General features: G+C 25.9%; 10 protein-coding genes across 13 annotated transcripts; 6 read left to right on the plus strand and 4 right to left on the minus strand.

The window, feature by feature from the left end:
• Positions 1–30: 30 nt before the first annotated feature.
• LOC107064056 (WD repeat-containing protein WRAP73) lies at positions 31–4998 on the plus strand. The gene is made up of 7 exons (XM_015316314.2): positions 31–376; positions 460–642; positions 777–956; positions 3795–4064; positions 4176–4332; positions 4408–4617; positions 4715–4998. The coding sequence occupies exons 1-7, from the start codon at positions 212–214 to the stop codon at positions 4918–4920; spliced, it is 1371 nt and encodes a 456-aa protein (XP_015171800.1). The 5' UTR covers positions 31–211; the 3' UTR covers positions 4921–4998.
• On the minus strand, positions 974–3703 carry Elp2 (elongator complex protein 2). The gene is made up of 2 exons (XM_015316303.2): positions 2226–3703; positions 974–2132 (listed from the first exon to the last, which is right to left on the minus strand). The coding sequence occupies exons 1-2, from the start codon at positions 3416–3418 to the stop codon at positions 977–979; spliced, it is 2349 nt and encodes a 782-aa protein (XP_015171789.1). The 5' UTR covers positions 3419–3703; the 3' UTR covers positions 974–976.
• A 138-nt stretch (positions 4999–5136) lies between the features above and the next one.
• TfIIFbeta (transcription factor TFIIFbeta) lies at positions 5137–7288 on the plus strand. Its single transcript, XM_015316328.2, has 6 exons — positions 5137–5759; positions 5865–6016; positions 6178–6267; positions 6359–6483; positions 6571–6714; positions 6815–7288. The coding sequence occupies exons 1-6, from the start codon at positions 5611–5613 to the stop codon at positions 6974–6976; spliced, it is 822 nt and encodes a 273-aa protein (XP_015171814.1). The 5' UTR covers positions 5137–5610; the 3' UTR covers positions 6977–7288.
• Positions 7289–7667: 379 nt separating this feature from the next.
• On the plus strand, positions 7668–12586 carry Cln7 (CLN7/MFS domain-containing 8). 2 transcript variants are annotated; one of them, XM_015318837.2, is made up of 10 exons: positions 7668–7887; positions 8212–8291; positions 8381–8531; positions 8604–8847; positions 9100–9188; positions 9312–9531; positions 9646–9745; positions 10042–10176; positions 10248–10357; positions 10464–12586. In XM_015318837.2, the coding sequence occupies exons 1-10, from the start codon at positions 7783–7785 to the stop codon at positions 10976–10978; spliced, it is 1749 nt and encodes a 582-aa protein (XP_015174323.2). In that variant the 5' UTR covers positions 7668–7782; the 3' UTR covers positions 10979–12586. The 2 variants fall into 2 exon arrangements, with proteins under 2 accessions (XP_015174323.2, XP_089035504.1); XM_089179378.1 differs by lacking the exon at positions 8212–8291 and having other exon boundaries at positions 7869–7887.
• On the minus strand, positions 12192–14313 carry LOC107064316 (zinc finger C4H2 domain-containing protein). 3 transcript variants are annotated; one of them, XM_015316928.2, is made up of 5 exons: positions 13933–14313; positions 13587–13758; positions 13250–13431; positions 12882–13106; positions 12192–12754 (listed from the first exon to the last, which is right to left on the minus strand). In XM_015316928.2, the coding sequence occupies exons 1-5, from the start codon at positions 13989–13991 to the stop codon at positions 12625–12627; spliced, it is 768 nt and encodes a 255-aa protein (XP_015172414.1). In that variant the 5' UTR covers positions 13992–14313; the 3' UTR covers positions 12192–12624. The 3 variants fall into 3 exon arrangements, with proteins under 3 accessions (XP_015172414.1, XP_015172581.1, XP_015172501.1); XM_015317095.2 differs by having other exon boundaries at positions 12882–13091; positions 13933–14312; XM_015317015.2 differs by having other exon boundaries at positions 12891–13106; positions 13933–14304.
• Positions 14314–14874: 561 nt separating this feature from the next.
• ND-19 (NADH dehydrogenase [ubiquinone] 1 alpha subcomplex subunit 8) lies at positions 14875–16130 on the plus strand. Its single transcript, XM_015316536.2, has 3 exons — positions 14875–15284; positions 15508–15683; positions 15760–16130. The coding sequence occupies exons 1-3, from the start codon at positions 15156–15158 to the stop codon at positions 15974–15976; spliced, it is 522 nt and encodes a 173-aa protein (XP_015172022.1). The 5' UTR covers positions 14875–15155; the 3' UTR covers positions 15977–16130.
• A 314-nt stretch (positions 16131–16444) lies between these two features.
• Positions 16445–20455, minus strand: Mgat1 (alpha-1,3-mannosyl-glycoprotein 2-beta-N-acetylglucosaminyltransferase). The gene is made up of 11 exons (XM_015318879.2): positions 20231–20455; positions 19840–19969; positions 19487–19589; positions 19245–19393; positions 18880–19104; positions 18617–18755; positions 18306–18534; positions 17971–18075; positions 17755–17845; positions 17155–17325; positions 16445–17039 (listed from the first exon to the last, which is right to left on the minus strand). Exons 2-11 carry the CDS (start codon positions 19942–19944, stop codon positions 16926–16928), a joined length of 1431 nt encoding a protein of 476 aa, XP_015174365.1. The 5' UTR covers positions 19945–19969; positions 20231–20455; the 3' UTR covers positions 16445–16925.
• Positions 20456–20634: 179 nt separating this feature from the next.
• Positions 20635–25062, plus strand: LOC107073937 (tRNA (34-2'-O)-methyltransferase regulator WDR6). The gene is made up of 13 exons (XM_015334895.2): positions 20635–20851; positions 20952–21129; positions 21210–21383; positions 21456–21603; positions 21725–21958; positions 22026–22440; positions 22525–22677; positions 22754–23160; positions 23239–23427; positions 23505–24025; positions 24123–24562; positions 24646–24808; positions 24915–25062. The coding sequence occupies exons 1-13, from the start codon at positions 20785–20787 to the stop codon at positions 24970–24972; spliced, it is 3147 nt and encodes a 1048-aa protein (XP_015190381.2). The 5' UTR covers positions 20635–20784; the 3' UTR covers positions 24973–25062.
• A 145-nt stretch (positions 25063–25207) lies between these two features.
• LOC107073946 (trafficking protein particle complex subunit 31) lies at positions 25208–26168 on the plus strand. Its single transcript, XM_015334918.2, has 3 exons — positions 25208–25516; positions 25582–25891; positions 25980–26168. The coding sequence occupies exons 1-3, from the start codon at positions 25350–25352 to the stop codon at positions 26076–26078; spliced, it is 576 nt and encodes a 191-aa protein (XP_015190404.1). The 5' UTR covers positions 25208–25349; the 3' UTR covers positions 26079–26168.
• Positions 26089–27032, minus strand: ND-B15 (NADH dehydrogenase (ubiquinone) B15 subunit). Its single transcript, XM_015334944.2, has 3 exons — positions 26845–27032; positions 26430–26573; positions 26089–26350 (listed from the first exon to the last, which is right to left on the minus strand). Exons 1-3 carry the CDS (start codon positions 26974–26976, stop codon positions 26282–26284), a joined length of 345 nt encoding a protein of 114 aa, XP_015190430.1. The 5' UTR covers positions 26977–27032; the 3' UTR covers positions 26089–26281.
• Positions 27033–27257: the final 225 nt, after the last annotated feature.

Consider the following 27257-nt stretch of genomic DNA (forward strand, 5'->3'; position numbering starts at 1 on the left):
TGTTTTTTTTGTGTGTGTCATATAACATTAACCTATAAATGATTCCACATTTAAATATATCATATATTTATTAACGGGAATTATTTATTATAGCAAATATTATTTAGTCGTATTTAATTAACATTGATAAAAAAAAAAAGTATGTTTTTATTAAAATGTTGGTCTAACTGAGTCGCCTTTGACGAACCGCACATCAAATGAAAACGACGCGATGTCATTAAAAACAGAAGACAAAATATTACGCGTTAATAATCAATTATGTTATTTTTCAATGAATGGAAAATATTTAGCTATTGCATTTCAAATTAATTTAATTATAAAAGACGTTAAAACGTGGAATGTTTTTCGGTCATTCGTTTTCTCAGATATAATAGAGGTTAGTTTAAATAACCGAATTGTTGACAATTGCTATTTTTCCCCCCTAATTTTAAATGTATTTTATTTGTTTTCAATTTTTAGTACATAGAATGGGCTCCAAATAGTGAATATATTTTATGCGCTAATATAACAAAAGCAACTGTTCAAGTATATTCATTGATTTATCCACAATGGAAATTTAAATTTACAGAAGGCAGTGCTGGTTTAGAAAGCATTACTTGGTCACCAAATAGTAAGCATCTTCTCACCTTATCAGAATTCAATGTATGTCTGATGCTTCTTTTAATTTTTACTATTTTTTATAACATATAGAGTTTCAAATTTTTCATTGCTTCGTGTTTTATTATATATACTTCATTGTGTATTATTATATGTCAAGTACTTATTCTTTGATTTAGATTCAAATATCTATATGGTCATTAGAAGATAACAGCGTATTACATATACCAAATTTGAAATCATCTGTATTTAATAAATTAATGTTCAGTCCGAATGATGATCGATTAGCTGTAATAGTAACAGACAATGGTCATGAGACAGTAGACATTTATAAAACTTCTCATTGGAAGATAAGCAGGGTAAGTAAAGAATTATATTTCTAATAGAATTGTAAATCTTTATTTTGTAAAATATCAATATTGTAAATCTTAATGGTATTATCAGATCCACAACTTGCCAGTTGTAATTTATTATTCTGTGTATTATCTTGAGGAGGCCTAAATGCAAGTTTTCTCACGGTTAAATGATGAGCTTGCGCAGAATTGTACGTCATACATTTTTCATACAAACCATGCTCTGCATTTAATATAAACTTATAGATGTCAATGTGACCTGCTTCGTAGCCAACAGCTAGGATGTAATATTCTCCTATTTTTGATGGAGCAAAAGAAAGCGCTGTAATCGATTGATTGAGTATAACAGAACTCAATGGTACAATAGGTTTATTTTCTTTTACGGTTTCGTCCCATATACCAATCTTACCATCTCGTGATCCAGTTGAAAAATATAAAGAATCGTGTGACCACGCGCAACACCAAATAATACGAGAATGAAGATTATCTTGTTTTGAACTACACGCAACTAAATTATATAAATTGTCATTGCATTCAAATAACGACCATCTTCTATCTCGGGATACAGATAACAAATATTTACCATTTGGTGAAAACGAAAGTTGCGTAACGGTCAATTGATGAGCTGATAGTTTTTGAATTTGCGACCACTCTTTTGTATCCCATAATATTATACTGGAATGTTCGAATGAAGTTGATCTACATGCTGTAGCTAACAATAATCCATCGTATCTAGCAGCCATGGCAAATATTTCATATCCATGTCCATATAATTTCTGTAATTCTGGCCAAAGTGTTTCTTGCATTAATTCTTCCTCTGTTGATGGATTGTAATCTTTCTTCTTCAAACAGTCTTCATTTATTTTAACTTCTGTATCAAATATTGCTTTATTTGTTAATCCAAGTGCTGGTACATTAGCACCTTCGGCTACTATATTTTGAAAATCATTTGTATCTGCAATCTGTGCCAAACATTTTTTGAAATTTGACGGTGCCATAAAAATGCGTACCACTTTTTCTTCTGCACCGGAAGCAAATGTATAAGGTTTTAATATTGCTAAACATGCCATATTATATCCATGCACTTGTGGGCGACCAATTTCATGCCACAGTTCTGTTGAACCATCTTTATACGGTGCATGGATTCGCGTTGTTTGATCTGTACTAGTACTGATGAGAAACCTGTAACATCGATAAGAATATTTTCATATCTTACATTATAAAAATGATGAAAAATTGTTCATAGTACATGAAGATATTTGCTATAGTACAAACCTTCCTTTTGGGTCCCAAGAAAGGTCTACTACTTCTCCAAAATGTCCATTAGGTGCATATCTTGGAATCCAATTATTTTCCGAGTCAGAGTATTGCCATATATGAAAGGATCCATGAAAACTATGTGCCAATATATTTAATCCATCTGGGCTAAACTTGCACGTATAAAAACCCAAAGAATTTCCACCGACTTCACCAACTCTTACAGTTTCACACCATATTCCAGTAGTAGGATCTGGTTCCCATATAATCATTGATTTGTCCAAAGAACATGATAATAATTTAGCTGAATTATGATTGATGTCATCTTTCTTTATCAACGGATACCAATGTACACCATATATCCAACCCTCATGACCACTAAGAACAGATTCCAAAGTAATATTGTATTTCATTCCATTAACTTCAAATAATTGTTTTTTTTGCTCAAGTATATTTTTGTTTGATTTTTCTTCCTTGTCTACAGAGATTTTCCATAAACGTATTGTGGCATCTTGTGAACCAGTTGCTATTAGAAGATTTCCTTCTACGTCATTCGTGATATCAATGCATCTAATCCAATCTTCGTGTCCGAGTAAAATTTGAGCCTTTTCAAAATTTAAATTTTCTGTTGTTTTTAAATTTGAAGTAAATAATTGAATTGAAAAATCTTCTAAAGCTACCGTCATTAGAGGATAATTATTATATGGTAAAAATGACATGGAACATTCTATAGGTAATTTTCTTCCAAACGTTAATGTTTGAAAACATGTGGTATTGTTGTCACCATCCCTTAACCATAATTTCAAGTCTCCCGTACTTGAACCGGTACAAATCAATAATTTATTGTAATTTATATCACTGGATGCATCATCAAGATATAAATAATTACTAAAAGTAACAATTTCACCCACATTTAAAATAGAAGTAGACATAAAAGAACGTTCTATTTTACTCCAAATAATTGCTGTACCATCAGAAGAACATGATAAAATTTCTGTTTCTGGATCTCCATTTCTAAATTTAATCCATCTCACTGTATTAACTCGATTTTTGTGACCACAAAGTGTTTGCAAAACTACACCAATCTTGAATATTCCTGGATTATATATTGCCACTGCGTTGCATGCTGCATAACAAATTAATTGATTTCTTCCCCAATCAACTGAATGTGGAACACGATTACAAGCGCAAGATATATAACAGGTTGTCATTGTTTATAAATATTTGAAAGGGATAAATATGAAAATAAATTGACTGCTCTATTATAATTAATAAATGTTAGTAGAAATATTTTAAGGTTATAGGATCAAGTTTAAAAGTCATAGGAACAATACTGTAGATGAATTATTCCCTAGGAAATATATGCTAGTGTTTTATAAAACTTTCAGGTTAGGTGAAATATAATAATTTTTCACTAGCATTTAAATTTAAATACATGATAAATTTGTATTTATTTTTAGTATTATTATTATTATTATTATTATTCCTTAATACTATTATTATAATATTGCATAAGTTAGTATATATTTAATTTATTAATTAAAAATAAATATAATATTGATCAAAAGATGTGAAATATATTTTTAGAAACTCATATGTGAACGTTTGAACAGTATCAGTGGCATTAGTTGGTCTCCAAATAATGATCTATTGTGTATTTGGTGTTCATTAAGTGATGAATCAAAGTTAATTATATATTCTACTCTTAAAGAAAAAAATATTGGTATTTTTTTTCCATTAAAAAGTAAAAATATTTCTGATGTAGTAAACGACAAAGTAAGAGAATTGAAAGGAATTGAAAATGTTAAGTGGAGTACCAGTGGTCAATTATTAGCAGTTATTGGATTTAATGAAATGGTAATATATATATATATATATATAGATATAATAAATTTTATACTATATTTAATTAAACATTTCTCTTATAAAAATTGTATTCTCCACAATATAATTTTGCTTGATAAATAGATTGTTGTTCTCAATCATATAACATGGGATCCAATTTTACAATTATATTTGGAGCCTGTCATTTCTGAAAATAATTACTTAAATAAAGTTTATAAAGAATGTGTCGTTCATTCTAAACATTCAGTTAAACCTTCAATCTTATGTAGTAAACATACACGTAAGTAATTTATACTTTGTATATTATATTTTCTAAAAAAAAAAAAAAAATTGAACTTAATAAGCGTTCTTTTAGTGGAAGAAGAAAATGACCGACCATTGAATATTAAAATTGGTAAAATTGATAATGGTAATCAAATTTCAATTGCTAAAATTGATATCTTAGAATATAGCTCGTGTGGTAGATATTTAGCTATAAAACATCAATTATATCCCAGTACATTATGGATATGGGATTTAACTGCAGATTATATTGATTATTTATTACTTCAAAATAATATTACAGGTATGAAATTATTAAAACTATTTTTTAATCAGTGATAAAAATTATTAATGATTAATAATATTATTTCTCATATTTGTGTGTGTGTATGTGTGTGTAGCCATAAAGTGGAATCCAGCATATACTCATTTATTAGTTTTCTGTGAGTGTGCATATATATTTGAATGGACACCAGATAAAGCAACATGTTTATCCACGCCAAACAGTATAACAGCGTTAAATGCTCATTGGCATTATAATGGAAAACAATTTATATTATATGGATATAACAAAGTAGCTATTTGTCAAATAGAAAATAAATCTTAATATATATTATATATATATATATGTATATGTATAATTATTTTTGTTAAATAATAAACGTTTATATAAAATTTATTAAAATATTTATTTCTTGATTATATCCCAATTAAAATTAGGCGCTACTACAGCTACGATGAAATATTTGACAGATGACGCTGCTGTTGTATTACGAATTTATAACTGTGTATTATCTTTCTGTCATACGTTTCTACCATATGGTTCTGTATACGAATTATACAAATTTGCTTCCCCAGCTTTTACTGTTAATAAACTGTGAAGGTGACAAAATATAGATGTTACAAATGGAAGAAGTTCATTTTTTAAAGTTTAACTGTTGAACTGAAATACTCTTTGTTAATTTTTTTTATTACAGTTATACTATACAATTTTATCTTTAGTAAAATTATTTATTAAAGTATTATTTATAAAAATAAAATAAATACATATATATAAATATATATATATATACAAGTTAAGGTGTATGAAACTCCTTAACCTTTTACAATTATAAATTTTGTATTATAATTTCACTTGCATTTTAATATCGCACCTTCACTATTGTGAGATTATTGTGAAATATTTATACAATATTAAACAGATTTCTTGTTATTTTTATTAAAAGATATACATTTCTTAATACTTTTGTATTATACATTTATTTATTACGTTTTGAAGAAAATATTCAAAGAAATCATGTCTGCTAATAGTCCTCATACAGAAAAGGAATTAGATTTAAGTAATGCAGGACGTGGTGTGTGGCTTGTTAAAGTTCCAAAATATATAGCAAATAAATGGGAAAAAGCACCAGGTAACATTGAAGTTGGAAAACTAAAAATAACAAAGTAAGATTTTATAAGGTTATAATTCAAATAACATTTTATTTATATTTTTTGTTTTTTTTTTTAGTTTTAAATGATTAATTAATAAACTTATATTTTATATATTAGGAATCCTGGTCAAAAAGCAGAAGTGTCTCTTCGATTATCAGAAGCTGTCTTAGCATTAAAAGAACCAGGCGAAGAAGATATCCCGAAACAACACAGACTTGACGTTACAACAGTAACTCGACAAATGTTAGGAGTCTTTTCTCATGTTACACGTAAGTACTTTAAATATAATATTATTTCGATTAACTTTACTAATCAAAATAGCAAGATTTTAAATCAAAGGTTCTCAGTATTATAAATGGAAATAATATCTGTAAAACTCAATAACTGTAATGACAAAATTTGAATAGAATTTGTTTGATTTATATCATAGCATCGGTTACATCTGACACTATTGTTCCTGAAAGCGAAAAACTTTATATGGAAGGAAGGATAGTGCAAAAATTAGAATGTCGTCCATATGGTATGTTTTATATGAACAGAATAATATAATAAATAATAAGTGTATATTATATATCTTTTATTGTGAATTTCTTGTTATTATTCTTTTTCAGCCGATAATTGTTATATGAAATTAAAATTAGAAAGTATAAAGAAGGCATCTGTACCACAAAGGCAAGTTCAACAATTAGATAGGGTAGTGCAAAATTTCAAACCTGTCTCCGATCACAAACATAATGTAAGAAGTATTATTTATTTATTTATTAGAGTTTTAATTATGCTACATACAGTATTATTATGACAAAAAATATGATTTATTTTATAGATTCAATATGCTGAAAAGAAGAAAGCAGAAGGAAAGAAAATGCGAGATAATAAAGATGCAGTTCTTGATATGCTCTTTGCAGCATTTGAAAAACACCAGTATTATAATATTAGAGATCTTGTTAAAATTACAAACCAACCAATTGTAAGTTATAAGATCGTTCAATCAATAATTCTACAAATCTAAAAGATTGTAATCTAATTAACATATTATATCTGATTAATTTGTTTTATATTAATTGTAGGTATATTTAAAAGAAATTCTTAATGAAGTGTGCAATTATAATTTAAAAAATCCACATAGAAATATGTGGGAATTAAAACCGGAATATCGACATTATAAAGAAGAAGAAGAAAAATCAGCTGAAAATGATGCTAAAAAAGCTAATGAATCTGATGACGATTGAGAATAATAATACCTGTACATATGCATGAATAATAATATTATTATTTTTAAAACATTATTATTATTACTTACTAGGATTTCAAATATAATAAAATATTTATTTTTTTAAATAAATTGTGGCGTTGTTAACAAAGACTGATTAAAAATTAAGATACAACAAATCATCTTTCGTCTTTGATTAGCATGTTTAATAAAAATTAAACAAATTGACAGTCAATTTCTAAAATTACAAATTGTTATTTCTTTTGTGATAATATAAAATCCAATCATGGTTATATCATATTACGAAATAAATTGTTAATAAAATGTTAAATATACCAACTTACTAACGACAATTAATACAAAATATTACAGTAATTGTTAAAAAAAAAAGAAGAAAAAAACGATATTGTGAATAAACATTTTAATAAGATAACATAATTGCAAAAATAATTCTAATATTAGCATTTTTATCAAATAGTGTTAATTATATTTGATAATTTCTTATCTAAAAATAAACTTTTATATTTACTATTATAATGAAGAAAAATTCATTATGATTAAAATATATGTCAATTATATGTGGACATGAGTTCCCTAGGTTTTTTCACTATACTTCGAAAAGTTCAAGACAATTTTATGTATATACTATAATTTATTATCAATGCATTTTCATGACCTTCCTCCGATAAAAGTGAATAGATAATAATGCGTTCATATTTTTTGTTTTTTTTTTATGACATTTAATTCATTAATATTTATGTTCATCAACGTACAATCAAATTAAATATTTAATAAGAAAATTTTTTTATAAATAAAAAAACAATTATGCAAGTGTATGCAAGTAAATATGTCAACTTAACCTCTCTAGAATTTTTTTTAAATCATATTAAGTCGAACGTTTATAAATTCTATTTATACACCAGCATAAAAGTAAGATTCTACTATAGAAATCTTTAATCTATATTAAATTAAATGATCTCCTCTCCATTTTGTTTAAATTTATAAATATAAATTGATATAAATAGCTAAAGCAGTATTATTACATCTGACGTTTACCTTTGTTTGATCATGTTATCTTATTTGGAATTGTGTTTAAAGATACAATTTCTTTGTTATTCGCATAGTAACATGTAATCTATTGATATATTCAGCAAGTTTTCATTTTATCAGTTAATCAATATAATTAATACAGTCATTAGAATTAAACTTGATTTATCTATTTAATATTGTGTTGTTTTTTCTTTTTTTTTTTAGGAAATCACAAATACTTTTTTAAAGAGATATTTTACATATTATTTTTTGATGGACTGGCTCAGGAAAATATATAAGAAAAAGTATTATTTCAATTAATAATGTAAAGATATGTCTGTTAATATTAACCTTACTTTTTTGTTAATGCAAATATTTGATACATTTTTTTCAGACAACCCATTAATACCATTAGAGATGACTTAGAAACAATCAAGGAACAGAAAGAACGATGGAGAAGTATATACGTTATTTATTTCACTATGTTTCTTATGTCTCTTGGATTTAGTATAATTCTAACCGGAGTTTGGCCCTATTTGGATAAGGTATACTTAATTAAATAATAAAAATTAAATTCAACATAAGTGTATATTGATTATATTCAACTTTTATTACAGTTGGACCGTACAGCAGGAAAAGAATATATGGGTTATGTAGTAGCAGCTAATCCTTTAGGTCAAATGTTATTTTCTCCGTTAGTTGGTTGGTGGGGTAATAAAAGAGGATCTGTAAGACTGCCACTGTTAGTTACATTACTCCTTTTTATCTATGCATCAGCAATGTACAGTGTCCTAGAAATTTTACCAGGTGATAGAAAGGCTCTTATGGCTAGTGCCAGATTCCTCGTTGGAGTTAGTTCTGGTTAATGAATTTTCAATTATTTAATTATCAATTATCTATCTATCTATCTATCTATTTGTGTCATCTATTAATACACTTGAATCAAAATATATATATATATATATAATGAACAACAAAAATATAGGATTACAATGTATTAAAAATCTGTTTGTATGTACTCTACATTTCATTATTTTAATTCAAGTCGGAACAAACAAATACAAACGTTAATAGGTTTTTAATTAATTGTATTTTTTGTAATATTATTTTCAGCTAATATTGCGGTAGCTAGATCATATTTATCCGCTGCTACAAAACTCGCTGAAAGAACTAAGGCAGTTTCGATGATAACGCTTGCACAGGTGATATTCTTGTATAGCACACACACACACACACACACAAGCAAACATGCTAAATAATTCTATTTATTTCTAAGCATAATTAATACTTATGCAATGAAAACTTATTATCTATTAAAATTTTAGGTTTTAGGATTTGTAGTAGGACCTGGCTTACAAGCTGCTGTTACTCCTCTTGGTGATAAAACTATATATTTTTTAGGTTTACCTTTAAATATGTATACAATGACTGGTTGGATAAACGTTATTATGGGAATTGTTAATTTTATTTTATTTTTACCATGGAACTTTAAAGAACATAAAATTGCTATCAGAGAAGCTATGCGCAATGGTGGAAAAACTACTGGTACTAAAGAACAAAATATTACCTTCTTTACTTTTTTTTTTTTTCAAATTCTTATTTGTCTGTTTATCATAATTCATTATTATTATTATTATTAAATATTATTTTATATTGCAGAAAAAGAAACATGGAAAGCAATAAAGCCTGATTATTTAGCAGCTTGGACATTGATTTGTGCTTTTTTTGTTTTGGTTTTTAATTTTGTCCTTTTAGAAACGTAAGAAAATATTAATGATCTTCAAGTGATTCAAACAATTGATCAAATGTTGTCATTTAAAGCAAAATTCAATGAAATTAACAAATTCCGGGATTTGTTTCAAATGTGTAACATATTTAAATTATTTCAGTACTATGTGAATTACGAAAATTATGTAAAAATTAATACACTGTGAGAACATTTGATCAATTGTTTGAATCACTGTATATTTCATTATTTAAATTCTTATTATTTATATTTATATTTATATTTGTATTTGTATTTATATTCATATTCGTATTTTTATTTGTATTCAGATTAGGTACTCCTCTTACGATGGATCAATTTGCTTGGTCTAAAACTGAATCTTTATATTATTTGGGATTGTTAATGAGTATTGGTGGTGTAATAGCATGTATTACGTTTGCAATGATTGGACCTATTTGTAAAAAGTAAATGAATATTTTGCAATATAAAATATACGTAACTTTATTTCTAATATAAATTACTTTCACTTTTGTAGAATTGCTGAAAGAAAATTAATGTTATGGGGTGGTTTTCTATTTATGGTTATTGGACGACTATTTTGTATTCCATGGGGACCTGATCCTCCAAAGATAGCTGACTTTGGTGGTAGTTTTTAATCAAATACATTTTTTATAATTATTATTATTAATTTTTAAATTATATCTTTATATAACTTCTATAAAAATGATTTGTGTGTGATATTTGTTTTTAGCCTTTAACAATATTACTATGGATGAGAATGGTACAGAAATATTAGGATGTCATAATACTCAAGAATGGTGCAAATATACTCCGCAATTAACTATAACCCAATTTATTATTGGATATAGTTTTACTAGTGTTGGATATCCTATAGGAGTTACATTAATACAAACAATATTTAGTAAAGTTCTTGGTCCACGACCACAAGGTGTTTGGATGGGATTAATGACAGGTGCTGGATGTGCTTCTAGAGTTTTAGGACCAGTATTTGTTAGCATGATTTACACACGTTTTGGAACATATCATACTTTTGGTGTTACTGGACTAATGTTAATAGCTTCGATGGTATGGTTACAGATAGTTAATAAACGTTTAATACCACCGACTATAATTAACAAAAATAATATAGGAGAAGAACAAAAACAAGATATTGCAATACCTTTAGTTCAAGTTAAATCTGATAACGAGGAAATCAATCAAATGAATAAATGTAATACTACTGTCATAAATTATGACAAAACGTAAATTTTCTTATGAGAAAGTTGCAATTTCAATTTTGATACCATATTATTCATTTTATATATATATATATATGTAGGAAATATTTGTTTGAACGGACCACACATCGTCTTTCTGTGTTTCGACTATCAGTTCCCTTTGTCCTATTATATTCTTTCGTCTCTTACCCGTTTATCTATGTTTATTTTTCTACACTCAAAAATTTCCTACATATATTTACTTTCTCATTTAAAAAAACAAAAAAACAAAAAAAAACATTATAGAAAATAAAATTGATATTCGAGTCTTCGATAGTGTTCATCATCAAATATTTTATTTGCATTCTACTATTATTATGTGAATAAAAATATTCAACTGTTACCACAAATTATACGTAAATAACATGATATTACTATATGATATAAAAGATGCAATACATTTTGATGCTTATTTACATTTTTTTATTATATGATAAAGTTTATAGAAAAAAAAAAAATATATACAATATATATATATATATATGAAAGACTAATTGTATATAATCATAGATATAATTTTTCAAAGCTTATGAACTAATAATTACTCTTTGTATACTTTGTCTCTAACTCGAAGAAACATTTTACGAAAAAGGTAAAATGAAATTTGTTTATATAAGATCCTTTTCTTTTTTGAGAAAAATAAGTTTGAAATATTGTTGAGTATATTCTTCTTGCCAAAAAATAATTAAATTTGAATGTACTTATATATTAACTCTGATGTGATACTTGAATATGCAATTCAAAAGATGTGTATTTTGATCAAAACTAGAGAAAGGTATAACTATATATATATATATATAGAAATTATAATAAATAATATAATTTTTAATGACAATGCAATTTATACGAAATAATTTGTTATATATATATTAAAAGATAATATTATTGATGTTGAAATATATTATTGTTTACATGGGACATATTGCTTTAATGTAAGATATATACCTTGTACAAATTTTTTATTGTGAAAAAAATAATTTTTACATGAACAATATTTTTAGAAAATTTGTTTATATTATATATATATATATATAAAAATTATACATTAAAGAATAAAACTTGTTACACATATATATATATATATAAAAGTAATACATTATTATAAATAAAAAAAAAAATGGTTGAACAAAAATAAAACGTGATTAGTTATTTCTATTTTTTTTTTTTCTATTGTGTGCAATAGTGTTTATATTAATGTAAAGTTTCAAATACAAAAAGTATATTTTTGTTACATTTTATTACACTTAGAGAGAGAGAGAGATTCTTGTTAAAATTAAAAACCTTATAAATTAATCTCTATGTATATATATATATATATAAATAATTAAATAATACTTTTATTAATTCCTTCATTATTTAAATTATATAAGATTTTATCTATTGTTTTTATAACATATTATAAAATGAACATTAAAATATTAATAAAATATTTTTAAAACAAATTTTCCGATATCAACGATGATACCACCCTTGATTTCGAGATAAAATAAAAAATTATATTATAATCATATATCATCAGATTCGTGATATTTTCTAATCAATTTGTTAAATGAATTATTTACCATAAAGTAAAAAAAAAAAAAAATCAAATCAAAAAGCACACATGCATCTTATGAATAAAATATACAACTATAATTAATCTTTCTTCTTTGGTTTTTTCGGATTACGTGATCGAGATTTAGCTTTACAAAGAGGGCAGATCGGTGCGTTTCTATGAATTTGTTGATGACATGAAAGGCATGACTTCATTGGTGGTGGTTGTTGCCTAAAATAATAAAATCACAATAAATATAATGATTAATAATAATGAAATTATATAATTACACAGTGTTATTGTGAACGTGTATATATACACATGTAAATATATTATATAGATTAAATTGGAGATATACCAGTGGTACCTGAATGTTGGAGCAGGTGGGCCAGGAGCAGGGGGCAATGGTCTAGGCTCTGGCTTACTAGGTCCTTGAAGAGGTTGAGGAGCAAGAAAGGATGCTGAACCACCTGGATGACCAGGATGATGTAAACTGTGTGGAGGTAATAAATCATCGCCACGTACTTCTACTCTCCATTCTGCTTTTTGCATCGGTCTTTCAAAATAACTGGAAATAAACCGTCTGCACGATAAAAAATTTTATTTATCTAATTTACTCTTGACAACACAAATGTTTAAAAATTGATTAATATTACCTATATATATATGTGTGAGTATATGTCAATTATTATTCTTATCATTGATAAATAGTAAAACTATACTTACTCAGGAGAAATAAGATCCGACTCTGTTTCATATAATTCTGGTAATCTTTCTAAACCTAATACTTCTCTACGCATTCTATCGATATCATGTTTTAATGGTTGATAATTACTATTATGTATAAGTTTGGCAGTTTCACGTGATCTGTTTCTTGCTTTTTCTGCTTGGTGTATCACCGATTCCATCTATGATAATATAATACATGCAAATATATATGAAATATATTTGATGGTTTAGTAGAAAGTATTATTAAGATATTTATCTTTTATACAAAAAAAAAAATTAGGCTACATTTAAGAAACTTATACAATAATTCTTTATTTTTTTTTTTTTTTTTTACCACATTAATGTCTGCGTGTATTTGACGCAATTCCTCAACATGTGCCATTTTTTCTTGCATAAGTAAATCCATTTCTTGTTTATATTCTAATAAACATTTTTCCTCATGCTCTGTTTGTTCGACCTCTTGCAAGATTCTTTGCTTTAGTTTTTCCAGTTGTACAGTTTTAGCTCTATAACAACAGTTTAGACAATTTATATATATATATATATATATATAAAAATAATGAAATAATAGAAAAATTGATTAAAAAGTACATATTTTATTTGTATTTATTTTCTTGTTTATCACAATTAAAACAAAAAAAAAAAAATAAGGAAATATATAAATATAGAAAAGTTCAAACCTGATTTCTTTAAGAGCCTCCAGTTTAGCAAAAATAACAGTGGCATCAGAAACTGACATTGTTAAAGTTAGCAATAAATTCTTATTTATTATATGGGCGTACACGAATTTACACTAAAGCCTCCCCTTTGTCACAAATAACATATATATGGCAGGAGAAGATTGTAAAAAAAAAAATAATTTTATTCAAGACAAACAATAGTATTTTTAATTTAATAATAAATTATATTAGGTCATTTATAAAATATATATTAATTGTAAACTAACATAATTATATAGACATATTATAGAGAACAATAATAAAAATTAATAATAATTCTTTAAAGGAAGGATCAGTTTCATGTTGTTTATAGCTTATTACAATTTACTAAAGATTTAAACGTTCAGATGGCACTGTAGTACAAAATAATATAGGGACCCTATAGGAGGGACGTGCCAAAGAATTATTGGGGGACAGGAACTTATGTAGTCACGTGATTGCGCGCGAATGATTCAAACATTTTAATCTGTAAACAAACGATAAGCTATAGGTTAGGTTTGTACATTTATACTTGTAATTATTAAATGAGTAAATTAAACTTACACTTATAGAAAATTACTAAAAAAAAAACAATTAAATATAAATATCACAATAAAAACTATAAGTATTCCAAACTTAAACTAATCACAGCCGTTATTTAAACATACTAAAGATAAACATGGTTGCGCGTTGCATCGGAAGCTGTCCCCCCAAATTTTCAGCCAATAGCAACCCCAGCAATATGTATGGCGCGTCCCTCCTAAAGGGTCTCTAAAATAACGCTTATTATGCTGTAATACATAAATTACATATATAAATGTATATATGTATACGTATATATGTATTATATATATGTATATATAATTTTTTCTTTTATTGTAATTATTAATATAAAAATGATTTTGTTATCAACAATCGCATTAACAGAAAGTTAAATACATCGGATGAGTTGTACTTTCAACTCTCAATTAATATGTTTTTAGTCATAAGGAATAGACTTCAATGCATGTAGTAGTAAAGTTGTTAAGTTATCACAGTTAAGCATGTGTTGAAACTAAGAAGTGACATTAAGTTTCAAAAGCTAGAAAATATACACTTGTTTCTAAACACTTTGACAATAATCTATAGAAGATTGTATAAACATAAAATAGTATCGATACGGAATCATTGATAACAAAAGGAAAAATTATTATTATTATTAAAAGATGGTTGTCACAGATAAAGTTAAATTACCCGATGATTCTGAATTGATTACTCCAGAATTAAATGTCCCATATCCTGTCTTACAAGCAGCTTCTTTTTACATGGGTAAAAAGTGTGAATGGGAAAGAAATGTAAATAATTTTTAAATTATTTCATGTATTATACTTATAATGTTAGAAGTTATGTAACAATTTTTAACTTTGATAACCTCAAAAAATATTTTTCCTTTAAACAAAATCAACATGGAAGAAAATTATTATAATTACAAATATTATTTTTCTTTTATAAAGATTTGAAGAATGATTTTGTTGAATTTTTATCCCTATTAACAATAATTTTGTGTTTCTTGTTTAGGAGTTCATGTTATGCAGAGAAGAAGAGAAAGATGCACGAGTTTGTCTAAAAGAAGGTAAAGCTTTGACGGCTTGTGGTATGGAATTTTTTAAACAACTCAAGAAACATTGCAGAGAAGATTTTGAACAATATGTTACTTGTTTAGAAAGATCATCAGGAAAGATGGAGTTTAGCCAGTAAGACGTTTAGAACCATTAGTAAGAATTATAAACAAAATATTATACGTGATTAAAAATAATTATTCAATTATAGGTGTCGAAAAACTCAAGCAGTTGTTGATAAATGTGTGCTGGATAATCTCAATATTAAACGACCTTATTTTGGATATTTCTGTGAAACTAAAATACATGATTCTCAAAGACCGAAACCTAAATACAAGCCTACTGAATTTCCAAATGCATTACCACCATTGCCAGAAGGAAAACCTGAATATCCTAGCAAATTTGGTAGCAGGTCCTACTTTTCTTAAATTATTCATTATTTAGTAAAGTCAACATTTAGAAGTTGTATTAATCCTATTTAACATTATACAGCATTACAATAATATACAATTGTTATTCGTACATTGTTGTATTATTATATGGAAACTTTAGTAGACGAATAAATTTCATTAAATGAAGGTATTTTATTCGTTTCATATATATATATATATAAAACAAAAGCATATATTATTTGTAAAGTAAATTTATTTGTCAAATAATATATAGTAAAATTAAACTTCGACTAGACATTAACATAATAATTAACAAAAAATTATTTTATACATTATACCTTTTATTATATATATATATATATTATATTATATATATATATAAAGTTATAACCCTTGTAAAAATTTTGAATATATTAACACCAATAATAGAAATTTTAATCAATATAAATTACCCTTCCTTCTATTTTATCTTTCAACATCCTAAGTAATTATAAGCATAAGAAATTAAAGGAAAAACAACACCTGTATTTTATTATAAATGAAAATTCAATTATGTCGGCCTGTACACATGGCATAAATGCATAAAACTTGTTGCCGATAAAAGAAATATCCACATAATTGATATTTAAGATACAATACAATTGTATTTACAATGTACATATAATTAGAGTTAATTAATTTATATATGTACATATAAACGGTGGGTATGACGTTTGAGGCACTCAGCATTTCTCTTTCTCTAAATTAAACTAGTTTTGTTTTCATCATAAAGCATCATGAAATGAATAGTAGTTTCAGACTTCATAAGAGAAACGATGTGCACGCATTGGAAGCTCTGCTCTTGCTGTTTATTTAATAAGTATTTGGTATTATAGACTTATTGTTAATCCCTTGTGACTCATATGTTCATTCAGTCTATTAAAATGATAAGGATAGATCCTTATGATATTTGTAGAATCTACAAATCATAATGATCTATTATGTGTTAGCTCCATGTTATATCATAACCGTTCCAATTCATAGCTGGTGCCAAATGAACTCTTCTACCATTGTAGAAAAATGTAACAACACCTCGATATCCGGTTCTTGGTACGCCACTCTGAAATATTCAGAGTAAATTAGAACGTCACTTTTAACAGTGACTTTTACACTTTAACAGGGACTTTTAACAGTCATCATATAGCTTTTTTTTTTCTTCTTCTTTCTTATTTTACCTTAAAATCATCCATTAAACCAAGCATTTTTGCGGTATTTTTATACAACTGTCGTGAATAATATAATATTCTAACAGGACTTGGTGTTGTTGCATGTCCATGTTTTAATTCTGAATAAGTAATCACCTTAGAGTTATATACTTCATTCATAAAAGATACATCATAATTATCCTAGAAAAGATAATCATTTTATGAAATTTGATAAAAGTAATTTTGAACCCTTTCGCTACTGTGACCCTCGCAGCAGCGGAGTGTCTTGCGTGAAACGGAATACCGTGCTGAAAGTGTGAACATTAAGCACCGTACAGTCTTTAACATTCGTAGTCAAGACTTTTGTTTACAAAAACAACTTAGTAACATTACTTTTAAAAAGTAACAAGTAAAAAATAGCGTTTGCAATTGTTTGCGAAGAGAATCTGGCTTAATTTTTGGCACTCTATTTCTGTAAGAGATGCGATGGGTGGTGACTATAGTAACCCATAGTAGCGAAAGGGTTAACAATTATATTTTTATTATCTATAAAACAAAAGAAAATTTGTTTACTCTTTATTTATAAAAAAAAAAAAAGTATTATTCAATTTATAATAAATGATTTCTTACTTTCAGCAAGTAGGTTAAATTCATCTTCGTAAAAGGCACAGGTTTTTCGTTCAGCTTGATAAATTTCAAATGTTTTTCAAAGAATAATCCACTGTAAAAAAGACAAATAAGAACAATATAAAATTGTAACATTTGAAAATATTAATACGTAGAAAATTATGATTAAATAATAATAACTATTTCTTGTAATGTAAAGAGAAAAATAATGTAACGTACTTGCTAACTCCAATTTTCCCAAAAGTTCTTGTTCTCGATATTTCTGGCCGAATGCAGGCTCTATTTTTCCGTTGTTCTGGTTGTCTTATCCAGTCATCCCAATACCTATAATAATATAAATGAAATATAGTTTACATAAATAATTCTGACATTAATATGCTAATGAACATATCATCTTTAAATCTAATTGAATATTTTTTGTCTAATTTGTTCTATGTACATTATAAACTTAGAAAAAAAAAACCTTATTTCCTATTTACGTATATATATATACAGTTTGAAATAAGAAGTTGATCGACAACAAGGAGTACTATTAATAAGCATATTTTGCTTACGATTTGGGCCATTTAGGTGCAAGCTCTTGCCATAACTGGCGAGTTAACATCCAGCCTAAACCAGGAAAAAAATCTGTCCTATATAATAAGTGTGGTGCATGCTCATCCACCAGACCAGATTTACCATTATCGTTCCATGCCGAGACACACCATAAGGAACGATCAGATACTAGCAAAGGATAAGTACCCAAAAAGTACTCAAAAAAATCAGGAGCTATGTCCAAATCGTCTAAACATTTGTTAATATAGATTAAAACATCTATATATTTTTTATTTATATTTATATATATAAATAATAAAGAGAAAGTAACCTTCTACCACAATTGCTGTTTCATATCCGAGCTCAAAAAATATTTGATTTAATGCCCATCCATAATGGCGCGCAATTTTAAAATATCCTTTGAACTTCTTCTCTTTAGGAGGAATGTCTATATCTGATTGGTCAGGTTGCTGATGATGTAAAAAAAAAAAAAACAATTAAAAATTATATACCTAGTTAATATAGTATTTTCATAGTAATAAAATCTTTATTTTTTTTTTTATAGAACTATGATATAAATTAGAAAAATTGTACCCGAATGTGCAATATTTGATCTCCATATTTAGCAATAACTTCTGCAGTTTGTTCGTGTTCGCAATCTTGTGACACGACGATTGGAAATTGCAATGCACTAGGTCTTAATTTTATCAATTGATCCAAACATCTTTGAACTGTAATGCGATTGCATGAAAAGACCAGTACAGCTATTATTGGATCTCCGTTAGGTAAAGATTTTTTTAATTTCATTATTTCTTCTGTCTGTAAGAAAGAAAACAAAACAATTAAATTGATTTAATATAAGAAGATTAAATATTATTTACAAACAAAAAAAATAAATAAATAAAAAACTTAATTATTTAGACGTAAGGATTAGGATCTATCATAAGTTGTACAAAGACCTTTGTAGAATATTGAAAATCCTTAGAATCTGTCCGTTTCTCTGTATCAACATTTTTTTCAAAGACTTTTTCAACATTAATTTTATGTAATTGATTAATATTTGGAATGGTTATTTCTGGACGAGCAATAGAAAATTTTTCTTTTAACTCTGAAAAAGAAAAAGAAAAAGAAATAAATTACATTCAAATATTAAAAATTAATTAAATGTTATAACTTAAATTAGATTGTTCTATGTACTTACTTTTACGAGTTTCTTCAAAATTTTGAAAAAATTCATGATTTATTGCAATTTGATGTTTTAGTCTTTCTTCCAATTTGGTAATTTGTTTGGAAATTTTATATTGCTATTGACAAATAATAATATTATTATTATTATTATTAATTTCATACATGAAAATTCATGTTTTACATTTTAATATTAATTGTATCATTTTTCATATGAATAAGTTGTAAATGTAAATTTAGTTCAATTAATCTATTGCTATTAATTTGTTTTATAATAATGTTCTTATCATTATAAAATTATTCACTATTATAAAATATATAAATGATTGAATTACGAAAAAGTAATACAACAATGAATGAATAAATTACCTTTCCGTGATCCTTGCTTGATGGTTGATCAAGAAATAAGAAATATGTAATCACACCCCATAAGACAAGAGATCCAAAAATAATACCAACTGACCTGTTCCGCATGGCAGAACTAGAAATGTCACCTCAACTGTAATCAATATTTGTAATAAAGTAAACACAATTACTAATTAAAATTAATTGATTAAAATATAAGAAAATTAAGATAATAGGACATTTTGTTTGTTTGTTTGTTTGTTTGTTTGTCGTTATTATAACTCCAATAAATTATCAATCGCATTTGATAACTCCATATTTTTTTTTTAAACATTTAATTTAATAGTAAGCAATAAATTAATTAAAAAAAAAAGAAGTATATAAAACATATTAAATACAATTATAGGTTACTTACCATTCTTTTACCGAAGGACCTTTCTACGATCCCTTAAATAATCATGTATTAGTTGAATTGAAGTAATGTAATCATATTCAGTGTGGTGCATTGATAAAATTTTTAATTTAATTTTATTAATTTATATTATTATGACAAATCAAGAGTAATGTAGAAAATTTAGTTAAATAAATTCGACACGACTGTCAACGTAACGTCACGCGTACTGATGATCTTACACGCAATAATAAAAAAAAAAAAAAAAGAATAGTTTAGTGCGATTCTCGATTGATTACGTTCAATCGATTTCGGTCATTTCGAGTTTTGCAATGCTTATCTGTTGATATGTATCGACTAGGGACCCTAGTATCGACAGGGTCTCTAGTATCGACTAGTTACTAATCGACTTTTTAAATGTCGAAAATTCACGTGTGTGTTCATACATGCTTTTATTGTATATAAATTTATCTCAATATTTTTATGGATATGTTTATTAAATTTTGTTTAATTGTTAATAAATTATAAAAACATAAATTACTATACCTTTAAATAAATGTGATCATTTTCTCTTTAAAATGATTTCAAAATTATTATCTACCGATGTACTTGCTATACATTCTATGGATGATTATGTATTTGTAGGTTAGTTTTAACATTAAACATCAATTTTTTTTAAACTTCTTGTTTTAGATTTATTAAAAATAAAATACTCGTAATTAATTTATTTGAATATTATTTACAGGTATAGGATGTTTTTTACATGTTTTCAAAAAACGTGATGTTTACGAATTAGAATATAAGTTGAATTTTTATTCAAATAATATACATGGCATTGTTAAAGCGTCTAATAATTGTATAATTTTATTTGGTGCCAAATGTTTGTGTATATATGATATTGATAAAATTAATAATACAATATCGTAAGTATTTATATATATTGTTTTTATTTTCTTACATTTTCTTACGTTTTTCAAAATTACGATGATTTATTTTGTTCCAGGATGAAACAAATTATCGAAACAATTTGGTTTAACGATTGGATAATAGCTGTTAAATGCTTGACCATTAATAAACGAATATTTTTAATTATTTTATTTGCACATAATAACGTATACGTATATGATATTTCTAATAAAAAATATGAAGAAACATGGTGTGAGGAAAAATGTATACTGTATCCTTAATATTATATATTAAATTCAACTACGAAGCAGTTTGAAAGATATTTTTCTGAATTTATACGTAGCTACGGTGGATCTATATCAGGTGAAACGATAAAAGATTTAGTTATATTTAGTGGAACTGTATTTCAGGAGATATTAATATGGAAACTAGACTATGCAACTGATCATGATAAAAATGCGAAAATATTGCATCGTTTAATTGGACACAAAGTTAGTATAAGAATATTAATATTCATATAAATTTATAATATTAATTATATATCAATATTTATAGATTTATAATAATGATCAAAATAGTTTTATTATAATAATCCTTAATCAATTTTGACAGGGAGTAATTTTTTCTGTCATTTATGATCCAAACACATCTTTTATCTGTTCTACATCTGATGACAGAACAGTTAGATTATGGAAAGTTATAGAAAACAAATCTAATACATTAGATTGTCAAAATAATATCGATTGGAAAAATGTTGAAATCAAATTAGTTAAAACAATGTTTGGTCATGCTGCTAGAGTTTGGAGAGCCATAATCAGAAATGACGTTCTTTTTACAATAGGTGAGGTAAGTGCGTTCCTTCAAATGATACAACGAAAAATATAAATATTAATATCATTATTAAATATCTTAGGATTCGTTGATATGTATTTGGTCATTAAATGGTCTATTATTAAATAAATTATTTGCACATCATGGGGCACGGATATGGAGTATTCATATATCAGAAGATAATAAAATTATATTTACGGGTGGTGCTGATGGCGCAGTACACATGTGGCCATTTATAAGTACTCCGAACAATAATTTACAGATAATATCATCATTTAAAACATCTTCTCGTATTCCTAAATATGTAACTTATTTAAACAGTGGAACTTTAATAATATTTCACGATGGAGGCATGTTAGAATGTTATGACGATGCATTGCATCTTAGAGAATCAACGTATTTAGAAATATATAGTTCTTATTGCATAATGAAAGTTTCGTCGTGTAGATGCTATATTAGCTTTGCATCCAGATATGGACATATAACTATATATACAGGTACGTGTTTGTATTTATATTTATTAAATTTGATTATTATTCACATATGTTCATACTTTCATATTATTATTATATTTGTTTTAGAAATAAACAAAGAAAACAAAAAATACTTGCATCAGATATTGGAGAAAAAAATAATGAAATCAAAAATATTCTCTTTGCAATGGTTGAAGAATGATAGAATGCTAGTTTGTGGAGAAAATGGTTCTTTACTAATACTTGCCATTACACCTAACAGTACATATATTAAATAAATATTTATTTATATAATAACTATTATATAGTTTATGTTAAATACAATTTTGTTTAACAGATGAACTATATATTCATAGTGAATATATACTACCATACTCTCGAGAAGGTTGGATAACAGCAGCTATAATTTATACAAATTTACTTGTTTGTGGAGATAGAACAGGAAATCTTTATATTTTTGAAACGCACGATCAATCTTTAAGCAAAACAAATGTAGATAAAAATATCAGTAAACCAATACAAACTATTTATAAAGTTCATGGAAAAATAGGTGTTCAACTATGTGCTGTATTGAACAAGAAATTGATGACAGCAGGACGCAATGGCATGATAAAATTTTATGATATTTTTATGAAGAACAATAGAAACTACTTACGTACTTTATATTCCATAAAAATGCCAATGGATTGGATTAGTAATATATTAAATATTAATGATGATGTTCTTATAACTGGATTTAAAGAAGTATATAATTATTTATTTATTTATTTATATATATAAAAAAAATAATACGTACAATGAATTTAAAAGAACTTTTTGCAGGTTGAATTTATAATATACAGTTTGCATCATCAAAGAATAGCAGTAAAATATCCTTGTGGAGGTGGACACAGATCTGTGGATTGTCTGATATTAAATGAAAATATTAAATTTGCATATATTAGAGATAAGAAAATTTATTTATCCAGTCATCATTTAAATTCTCTGTTTTTATCTACACCTACTATACTGGTATGTATTAAACATAGTATAAATATTAAACAGTATTATCATAAATCCATATATACAACACTTTTGCGTTATTTCAGAATGGTTTTCATGTAAAAGAAATTTACAATGTACAACCTATAATAAATTTGTTCGATCAGAAAATTTATGTATCTGGAGGTGAAGATTGTAAACTTCGTCTTACACATATTTATAAATCAGAATTAAAAAGAAAAGACTATACATTTGAAACATTAAATATTATGGATGGACATATTTCAAGTATAAAGTCTATAGCTATTTTCAATTTAAAAAACACAGATTTGACTAGTACATATTTAATTTTCTCATGCGGTGGAAGAGCTCAAATAAAATGTTGGCAAATAGATATTAGATGGGATGATGATGATGATGTGTTATCCAACGATAACGTTTCTTGCATTGATCTGAATTCTCACATGTTATTTGGTTTAGATCAGAATCGTAGAAAACAAATGCAAAAAGCAAAACAAACTTTTGCTATTGAATCTGAAACCCGTTATATGGATATTAAGGTCTATTGTCCTTCTTTGAAGTCAACTTTCATATTTTTAGTTATAGCCTGTGGTGATGGATATTTAAGGTGAATATATACATAACGAAAAAACAAAATGTTCTATTTTATTACATTATATATTTATGATTATTTTATTTACTAATTTTTATTTATATTTTTGTAGGCTATTCATTTATAACATTTTTAAAAAAGATATCAATCCTATATTATATACCAAATGTACTGCTCGTTGCATTTTAAAAGTTCATGTCTTAGAATTGAAAAATATTATAATTATAATGACAATGTCAACCGATGGTATTGTACGTTATTATAATTTTACTGACATTTTTTTGGAAGCATCTAAAAATATGATCTCTGGTAATTCTAATCTACAAAACATTGACATAATACCTTTCGCAATAATGAAATTACATCAATCAGGAATAAATAGTTATGATTTGAAAACTATAACTGAAGATAAGTATCTTCTAGTTACTGGAGGCGATGACAATCTCCTTTGTCTTGTTCTATTTCAAATTTGTATTTTAGAAGACGCAACTGTTTCTGTAGAAATATTATCTAAACACAACATTTCGTCTATACATTACGCACAAATTACAGGTCTGTAAAATGCAATTGGTTTAACATTGTATTACATACGAATATAGTACAATAGAGAATATCATAATTGACTTTATTTACAGGTGTTAAGATAACAAATAACAAAATATTCAGCGTTGGTATAGATCAACAAGTTATTATACATACTTATTCCTATAATAATAATAAAATATTAGCACAATTATTGTCTACTGAATTTACATCTGTATCAGATGTACAAGGAATGGTATTATCAACTTCTATGAAGTAAGAGAGATGACATTTATATTTTTAATATTTTTTGTTTTGTTTTTGTTTAAAAACATTTCTAACAAAATAATAATTTAATTTTAAAATAACAATATTATTTCAGGTCTAACGATATATTTTTGTTTATATATGGAAATGGCTTCGAATTTTTATCAGTTTAAAATAATTCAAAGTTTATACGCATTTTGTAATATACATATATCCTAAAAATGTACTATTGTAATATAATATAAATATAACATTTATTTTTACATATATAAATAACCTTTTGTTAATTCAAATATTATAGAAAGAGATGACACCGACACGTAACATTTCGTTGTGTGCGAGGTGTGCTGGGCTCGAGGGAAGGGGTAAAAATATTCCACGATCTGGCTTCACTGGTGCTTACTTGACATCAAACGTTAGGTTTATGAACTAGCCTTAATGAATTGTTTTGAAACTACTGTCAGATCGTTAATAATTGTAAGATAATTATCATATACATAAGAAAATATTTATGACTAAGTATATTTTGAAAAAGTAAAATTTGATAATAATGTCAAGTATTACAATTTCTGCAGTTCGGCCACGAACAAGTATACTTGATAGATCATTGAGTAAAGGGAAAGGAGAGGTTAGCTTAAGTTGCTTTGCTCTTTTATTTTCAGAACTTGTACAATATTGTCAAAATCGAGTTTATACTGTACCAGAATTACAAAATAAGTAAGTAATCATTGTATAAAATATTCATTTTCTAAATAAACTTATATTTGAATTTAAACAATTAGGTTAGCTGAAATAGGTGCCGAGATTGGACACAGAGTTACTGATCTTCTTGTCGTAAGAGAAAAAGGTGGTAAACGTGAAATTAAACTTTTAAATATATTACTATTCATTAAAAGTACATTGTGGAAGTCATTATTTGGTCGTGAAGCTGATAAGTTAGAACATGCTAACGATGATGAACGGACATATTATATTATTGAAAAAGAAGCTTTGGTAAATAAATTTATCTCTGTTCCAAAGGATAAGGGAAGTTTAAATTGTGCATCTTTTATAGCTGGAATAGTTGAAGCTGTTCTTTGCGATTGTGGTTTTGTAAGTATAATATTAACAAGAGAGTATATATTTTTTTTAAATGATATACATAAATTATATAAATTACATATTTTTGTTTTCATTACAGCCAGCAAAAGTTACTGCTCATTGGCATAAAGGAACAACTTATATGGTAAAATTTGATGATGCAGTCATAGCGCGTGATAAACAACTTGAAGATCGATAATAAAAAAAGATTATTTATACGATTAATTTTATTTTATTGTAATGTGATATAATAATTACAGTAAACATGTATAATATGTTGTAAAATCAATTTATAGTTACAATAATTTCATACGTACAATATTACATTTTTATTTTATTTTATTTTTTGTTGTTGTTGTAATATTGTTCTACTGAACTGCATTACCACAAAAGGCATTTTCTTTACTGGAATTTAAACATTCTATCCTGGTACGATATCTGACCTGTACGATAAAGCTTTTCCTTCGATTCCTAAAAATAATAAGTTAATTTGTATAAAAAAAAAAAAAAAGAAAGAAAGAAATATGCATTATTAACATTTAACACGTACCCTAGAATTTTTTAAAACTATTGCAGAACCCCATATCAAACCTCCTACCACAGCATACATTAGCAAACTATTATAGAGAGTTGGTTTAAAAATATATTCTAGTTGTACTCTTGTAGCATAAAATCTTTGCCATCCTCTATCTAACTATAATTAAATAATATTATTTAACTTTGATTACAGAAAAGTATACTTGTATAATCATTATACAGTATTATATAATACTTTTAATATGTTTAAGTAATAACGATAATAATACTAAAAAATGAAAATAAAATGATACTATATATATATGTATATAAATATAAATATATCTTTTACAATCATCTATCGTAACTAAACATTTTAATAATTACTTAAATACTTTTAAATATTGTGAATATTTTATAGGTTAGTTTAACCTATTGAAATTACGTACAATTGGCTCAACTCGTCGAGGATCTTGTAACTCTCTTAAATATTCGTTTCTTAATTCTAAACGTCTGGCATTCCTCCATTCTTTAACTTCACGATCTTCTGGAGAAATATCGTACACTTTGTTTCCAGACATGACTTTTTACTGTGTGTCTGTGTACTCAATTTTTTGAGGATATATTCAAATATAACATATATATAGTATGCTGACGATGTATCCATAGTTAATGGAGTAAAGATAGATTCGACTGATTGTGAACATCATTTGTTTTAAAAACATACTGAATTTCGATAAGTTTAATACAATTATATAAATAAAATAGTCACAAAAAGTAAAGATTATTGTTTATACACATATTTATTACTTTTTCTAAAACATTATCGTCTTCGTAAATTTATTTATCTTCTCTATGATTG

This window comes from Polistes dominula, unplaced genomic scaffold (genome assembly GCF_049000335.1).
Source record: "Polistes dominula isolate Pdom_NZ unplaced genomic scaffold, Pdom_raw_medaka contig_373, whole genome shotgun sequence".
Lineage (NCBI taxonomy): Eukaryota > Metazoa > Arthropoda > Insecta > Hymenoptera > Vespidae > Polistes > Polistes dominula.